Genomic DNA, 7,635 nt, shown 5'->3' on the forward strand with positions numbered 1-7,635 from the left:
TATTTTTAAGAACAGGTATTCATCCAATCCCATTTAGATATGGATTATTAAAAACTAAGTCTAATAACATTAGCACCGGCTAGCCTTTTTTAATTGTCGCCCGATCAGTGTTGTTACATATATCTGACCAACTCGATATGTAATTGAAATTCTATTGGATGTTAAGATTGCTTTGATTGGCAAGATGAGCAATTGCAACAGTTTTCCAAATTGTCCATGAATTCTCTCTCATATGCTTAGCGTAAGTGCACATATATTGAGCTTAGAATTTTAGCAAGCGAGAGTATAGCAAGGATTTTCACAAATCGAAATCTAAGATTGACTAAAGTCGAAATTAAACCTGACATGAATCAGTTGGTTAAACAACTCATTCAAATTTTTGTTGTAGCGTGTCTTTTCATGATGGAAATTGCTCCGCATGCAGTCGAACAACAACTTGTTAACAATTTACACCACGTCTCGTGACTTTATCTTTCGCTTTTAGAATTTGGCTGACATCGCAATAGGTTTATGCAACTACGTAAGCACCCAGAAAATTTATTCGGACATCAAGTTGCGGAGGACGAGATTTCCGGCCGCATATTCTCATGTGTTATCTGACGTAAAATTTCGGCATTTATCTGTTGGAAATATGATAACTACAAATCTTTACTTGTCTTGACCTTGGAAACGTACTCTTTGTATCAAAACCTGGATCAAAACAGTTTAGCAACGAGAGAGACGAACTTGGGAATTGGTTTCATGTCGGACAATAGTGTTCATCTAAATGCACATGCGGTCTGTCATAAAACAACACTCTCAAAAAGATGAAAGGCGGCGTAACAAGGAGAATAATAACGAAACATTTAAAGAGAGAATGGAAAAGATAGTGGGAGGCAAAGCTAGCGTGGGATTAAAGAATAACGAAATCAAAGTAGAAATAGAGGACCTGGATGAACTAACAACTATAGAAGAGATTTTCGCGGCGATCAATAAGCAATTCAATAGCCTACAAGTAGCTAATCAAGTTATTAAATTGTTGCGAAAAGCATGTGTGAATACACAAGCGGCAGCTCGGTTTCTCCTGTCTGGTGATATGCAGAATAAGAGAAAGAATTTGATCCCTTGAAATGCTTCGTGTGCTTTGAAGTCGGCCCCAAAACAGCGCCACCTTTCTAAACAATGTAAAAACGATGCGTCCTGAATTACCTGAAAAAATATGAAATGCGAAGACCACAAGCATCTACTGGTTGTGGAGAAACTGTCCTAATGGGAGAATCAGCATTAAGCTCAAGAAACAATTCAATGTAAATTTAAGTCAACTTAATATAAATCACTGCCATATAATAAAAAATCTACTTCAACAAAGTGTGAGAGAATTGTCGATTGACGTAGTCATCATCATCATCATCATCATCATCATCATAAGTGAGCACTATAAAGTGGATACAATTAGCTAAAAGAACGCGGGCTTAGTTGCAGTGTGGTAATGAAGCCTACACTCGGCGCACATGAACGTCATTTATCAGCAGGGGAGGGATTTTTGTGTGCGGTAAATGCACCTACAGCGGCCTACGTCCCGTCAAGTATGAACCGAAATGCGGATAGAAGCCTTGTGCAATGACGCACGGAGGAAAAACTGGGTACTCTTTTAGCAGACGATTTTATTGGCTGGCCAAGAGATTGGGACAAACGTTAAAGGATGAATCATACTGGAATTTTTAACCTCTCTCGATCCGATAATCCTAAATACTGGGACAAAGAGCACATTTAAGAGAGACAACAGCGGTCGGATGATCCAATATAACTAGGGCCAGCAACGCATTAGCTTCACGGATAATGCTAACTAACAGGGACATTTACACTCACAGCGATCATCTAGCCATAATATGTAAGATCTATTTCGGTACATTCTGGAAGAGGTAGAAATTAGGAACTTTGCGACCTTGGCGAACGCCTTGGTAGCAACAATTATGCAAGTGAGCATGTAATGGATTCATGACAAGACGCTTTTCTTATAAGCGAAAAGTTACAGTTCAGCTCAAAGAGGCTAATGCTTACCCAAGCTACCAATGGGCGTAAAAGGTGATGCGAAAATAACTTTAAAAAAAGGTAATAATCAACAAGAAGAATTCCTTCTATAGACCGCTTCCAGATACAGAAGATGATCCAAGGGAGATGACATACACACGAGTAATGAAGAAGTTAAAGCCTTTGAACCAGCCAATGAGCCCAAAAGTGAGTGCAAAACATTAACTCACAAACATTTTCATACCATCGACGTACGTTAACCAACGTAAGTTTTAAACAACAAAAACAGATGGAATCGAACCTGCATTACTTTCAAGAGATACAAAATTTCTCAAAACTCAACTCAACTCCTTGACCCCTTAAGGGAAGCAACGAGTACTCCGACAACGACACGCGACTAATTCAAAACGTGTACCAAGAACAGCAAAAAACTAAAAATGGTCCGAACATCAAAGTAAGCAGATAAAAAAGCTCCATTCGACTGTGATCGAGTGTTTTGTACCAATCACCGTTACCCTAAAAAAAAAGACTAAATAAAACGAGAAACTCGCCCATAGAATATGCGCTCAAATTGTTTTAGGTCTATCTACAACACTTCATTTTTGTGGCCTGGAGAATGTTTGCAAGTGAAATTAGGCGGACAAACAGATGGACAAGCCTTAATCGTTTTAGGTCTTTAGGCACTCGAGTCAATAACATATATAAATCTATATAGACTTTACAGGGGCTCGGAGGCTTTCGACTGAGGGTTGCAAATGTTTTGACAAAATGAATATGTCCTCATTTTTAAATTAAGTGATTAAATGCCACCAAAAATATGTCAAAGTAAACAGAATTTATATCTCAAACAACTAAAGGGATTTTTCTTAAAAATTAAAACTAAGTCTTTTCCGTAAGATCCGTAAGAAATGTATTAGTTATCAGGGAACTAATCCGATTGCAAGTAGCCGTGTACACACCAGGCTATGCTACTATGTTATAAGAATTGTTATGCTACAAATTGCGATAATCATTGCAAAATCATCATCAGTTAGACAAAAAAGTTGATGACTTCAAGAATGATGCGAAAAATCCTTTTTGGATAGATGGATAGATTTAAGTTAAGACAACAAATATTATGAAGAAAGAAAAAAAATGCGATCATATCACCTGCGTCAAGGCATCTTTCAAGGCTGATTTATGATCAAATATTTTTATTAGTACGCCATTCTGCAAATCAAAGACATCTTATCGTTCAATCGGAATTGCAAATTGAAAAAAGAGAAGAGAGAAAAAAAACTACTTACAATTTGCGATGTGGCCAGTTTAAAACAAAACTTGAACTCCTTCCAACCCAATTTACCCTCAACACGATCTGAAAGACTCTTCATTATGGTCATGCATGCGGGTATGTAACCGATTAGTTGATGAATATTTTCATAGATTGTGTTGCGTTTAGTTAAATGATCCATCCCGATAAAAGTGTTTCTAAGGATAAAATAGATGAATATATAAGAGAGAAGGATAAGAGGCTGAATATTGAAATTATCAAGTGTACTTTTTGTCTCTGATCACATCCAAAGCGGCCGATATACGTCCATATATATCTCGCATTTTACGTACTTCATACATATACAAAACGAATTTCAAATCATTTTCGGCACTCAACAAGCGCTGCTTCTCAGTGGGATTATCGTATAGCGTTAAACCTAAGGGTGGACCTCGTCGAGGTCTAGGCGATAATGGTGGTTGACTAAACAAACTATTGACGCCAGTCTCCTCTGCAATCGCACTTGCTGTAATAAAGGTATTATTTTGAATTTGCAAAGCTACGGCATCATCTGAAGCGTTTTTCATCGATAAGTCCAGATGCGAGCATTTCAAATCCTATTCAAATGTACATTCAAACATTCAGCTATGTAACAATTTAAATTCAAAATGGAAATCTTACTTTGCACATTTTTTCTAAGGAATTTTTAATTTCTTCTACCAAATTGGTTAATGTTATTAAAGCACTTTCTACCTGTAGTACGTGTAGAAAAGATAAGAGGGGAGAAGTGAATATTGATTTGAATTTCAAAATTTTTCATTCATTTTTCGTGTTTAAAAGCGGCACGTGTACCTCGGGTATTAGGAAAAGAGCCAATTCGGACTTCTCTTCGGGGGGCAAGTAAAGGAATACTTCTAAAATATTGTCCAATAATTGATGCAATTGCGATATAAAGACCGGTATGCGAGTGCGTATATATTTGATTATCTCGTTTTTCTGATAGCGCATAATATCGGCGGCATCCTTAATGAATATATTACAAAATTGTAAAATTTTGGCACATCCTACGACATACAAAAACAAATGTAATGTTAATGTAACGTAACGTGATTGAGCAACATTAGCTTACCTACAAAACATTCTCTAAGGCAATCCTTAAATGTATCGCAAAGTATAAATGGGACATGAGATATAGTTACTGGATTAATGGTTTGTATTGTGCGATTTAATATTTGATGCAAATCCATAACGATGTCAACAACAACTGTAATGGAAAGAAATTGCAAAAATGTGAAAGGTAAAATTATCACCGTAAACTCAAGTATCTCAAGTAACTTCAAAAGTTAGTCGCTTAGCTGCGAGTCTTTCCCTCTTACTTTAAAGAAAGCCTCGAATTCAAGCAAAATTACCACTGATAGAATGTTAAAAATGATTACTTCAATAACGGAAATTTAGGCAGTCCTGCTCTAAATGAGAGAACTAACCTCAAACTATCGCTCAGTAAACATCTTTTATACATAAATCGCGGCAAATTTTAATTACATGACTACCGAAGCGTAGCTAATATGTGAAATTTTGTTTTTCTATATTTTTGCCCCCATTTTAGACTTGAATAAAAAAAAAAAAAAAAAAAACTGAAATATTTATACTCTAAACCTAACCGTACTATACTCAGGATGATCGTTTTTGTGTTCAACGTACATTTCTTCAATTTAATTAGTTTTAAATATCTCTTAAATGAATCCGTCATTTTTGTTAATGACGGCTGACTTTCCGAAAAATTAATCAATTTCTCACAAACGTCTTCATCTAAGTCGGGCAACAATGATTCGGTGTAAAGCCAATGTAAGATCGGCGTGAGAAGGAAAGTAGGCAAATCATATAAAACAGCGACCGGAGTTAGAGGTGAAGAAGGCGGTGTATCCATAGAACTAGGAAATGGTGAAGGACTTCTAGCGCGATAAGGTGACAAAGGAGGTCGCCGGATGTTGCAAACTAATGGATTGCATGGCTCTCCAGATTGTTGATGTTGTTGTTGTTGTTGTTGTTGTTGTTGTTGTTGTTGTTGTTGTTGTTGTTGTTGTTGTTGCGGCTGCTGATTCTGCTGCAGCATTAAATCTTGACAAAAGTTAAAGATATTCTTGCTCGACTGACGCAAATGATGTGCTTCCAAATGAGAATCGGAATGTGATGTGGGCGGAAAACGACGCATGCCACCCGCTTCCAAGTGTAATAAATTGGTATTACTACCATTGGTTGAAAATTTGGTGGTCGTGACCGATGAAAGGCAATTATAGGATGAAGACAACTTAGAAAGACGTTCCGCTGACGTTGCTGAGGTATGACAATCTACAGGCGGCTTCAGATAAATCGGTGATAAATTTAATGTTGGCAATGATTTTTCATGATCTTCTAAAGGCGTCGTATTGGGCAAAGTTACCGAAATAGTTATGGCATTTATTGTTTTTGCTGTGCTGGTATTCTCCTTAATTTGGGATTGGGTTTGTTGTCGCGTTTGAGGTATTGTCGGTGCGCAATTATTCTGAACACACATGCTACAATCAAAACCATTTAAACGTAATATGCAAGCATGAACATAATACTGTAACATAAGTAGAAGAAAATAAAATCGAGATGAGTAAACGCAAATCTAAAAGCAATAAAAATAAAAATTTGCAAATAATTCACCTCATAACCGTCTGAACTTTTAATAATGACATCACTAAAATATGATTCGTTTAGAGACTCGGCAAAAGAGAATTCCTTTGCCTGACCGGCGGCCTGGTCTTCCTTTAAACGTTTACATTCCAAAGCATACCAATTTTCGCAAAATAATATCAGCGAATCAGTAGGCGTTAATGTTGTGGTCTGCGGTAATAGTAGTAGTAGTACAATGTATTCGAAAGTAAATAAAAAAACCAAATTTATCGATTAATATTAAAATACAAAATAGCCTTGAAATGTCTTACACTGAATTCTATGCTGTGGCCGGCAAAAGCACCAAATATTAAACGTGGATTATTCTCGTTGACTTCAAATGTTTCACAGGTAAATAGGACATTGGCCGAATCACAACAGCTATCGTAGTCTTTCGTTTCGGGCAAAGGATTAACCAAATCGTTATACCAAGTAATGTCACTGGTATCATCCAAACGAAATTTTATGCTAATCATCGAAAATATATGAAATAAAAATATTTATATATATATATATATATATATATATATATATATATATAATTTGAATTCACCCTTCTAAACCGGATATTTCCTTTTGACCCTCGAACGTACAGGAGACAATCTTTTGTTTGCATTTGTTTAATAGAATATGTAAAAAATCAATAAGAATTGAACAGAAATTCCATAACTCACCTCCCAAGTACCTAAAAATGTATGCTCAATAGCGGCCATTGCTTTAACATCCATAAGTCATAGAAGTGGGCGTTAATACGCTTTATGCATTACGGAAATTTTAGCAAATTTTTATTAAAAATCATTTACAATAAATTTTATTGAAAAATTTTTTTTACAAAAAATTCCCTCTCCGACTCTTCAATCCACATGCATTTGAAACGCCAATTGTTTTATTTAATTTTTTCTAACGTATATAAGGAATTCTTGCAATTTTATTATCTCTCGCTTCATGTATTCACTGCTTTAAATAATTTTTGAAAACAATTCCGTCCTTTAGAAATTTTTCTTTTATTTATTCAAAAAAAAAAAAAAAAAAAAAAAAAAACTGTATTCACTCAACCCACAAACACATTAGAAGGCAAGGAAATACAGCAACAGTAAAAAGGAAACGATGAATGAAAAGGAAAACAGGATAAAATACCTAACACAGCTGAGTTGATTGCAAAAGGTAAGAAAAATTATCTGTGCTCTTAACAGCAAAAAATAGGAAACGAAATGCGCAACGACTTACTGCGATGACTAGTTGAACTGTTCATGAACTGACTATGCTTAGCAAAGACACACCACACGTTTATCATTTTTCTCGTATTTGCAAATAATGTAATACTTAAACCTTTCCGTATGCGCAAGCTTTGCCACCAACCATTTGTACAGAGCACACTTGCTGAAAGTGAAAAAATGTGACCGGAAATGCGTCGGTCTCTTACAAAGCATTGATCATTACTATTATTATTAATGTGCATGAAGCTTCAAACGGTAGTAATATCTTAATTCTCGGCACGACATGTATGCCAAAGCGACATTCAATGCCCAATAATACAATAAATACAATAATACAGAAAAACTTTCAGTATTAAATACTAATTATTAACAATTGCATTTTTTTTTTTTTTGATATCGATTTACCTAAAATAACAGCCCTGTGCTCTAGGGTTTATTGTTAATCAAAATGGGGAACTTTTG

The 7,635-nt window shown here is 35.6% G+C and overlaps 1 protein-coding gene across 1 annotated transcript in view; it reads right to left on the bottom strand.

Annotated features, from left to right (window-relative positions):
• The window catches only part of LOC119640942, a 10,975-nt gene extending 4,033 nt beyond the window's left edge, over positions 1-6,942 (bottom strand). Inside the window, exons 1-11 of the mRNA XM_038039320.1 lie at positions 6,631-6,942; positions 6,510-6,559; positions 6,229-6,424; positions 5,948-6,127; positions 4,961-5,861; positions 4,389-4,523; positions 4,112-4,323; positions 3,941-4,012; positions 3,548-3,876; positions 3,297-3,477; positions 3,160-3,219 (exon numbers count right to left, since the gene is read on the bottom strand). Coding sequence (XP_037895248.1) covers positions 3,160-3,219; positions 3,297-3,477; positions 3,548-3,876; positions 3,941-4,012; positions 4,112-4,323; positions 4,389-4,523; positions 4,961-5,861; positions 5,948-6,127; positions 6,229-6,424; positions 6,510-6,559; positions 6,631-6,684 — 2,370 coding nt within the window. The 5' untranslated portion in view covers positions 6,685-6,942. The remainder of the gene's footprint in view (positions 1-3,159; positions 3,220-3,296; positions 3,478-3,547; positions 3,877-3,940; positions 4,013-4,111; positions 4,324-4,388; positions 4,524-4,960; positions 5,862-5,947; positions 6,128-6,228; positions 6,425-6,509; positions 6,560-6,630) is intronic.
• Between the last annotated feature and the right edge of the window lie 693 nt (positions 6,943-7,635).

Source organism: Glossina fuscipes, unplaced genomic scaffold (genome assembly GCF_014805625.2).
Source record: "Glossina fuscipes isolate IAEA_lab_2018 unplaced genomic scaffold, Yale_Gfus_2 0, whole genome shotgun sequence".
Taxonomy (NCBI): Eukaryota; Metazoa; Arthropoda; class Insecta; order Diptera; family Glossinidae; genus Glossina; species Glossina fuscipes.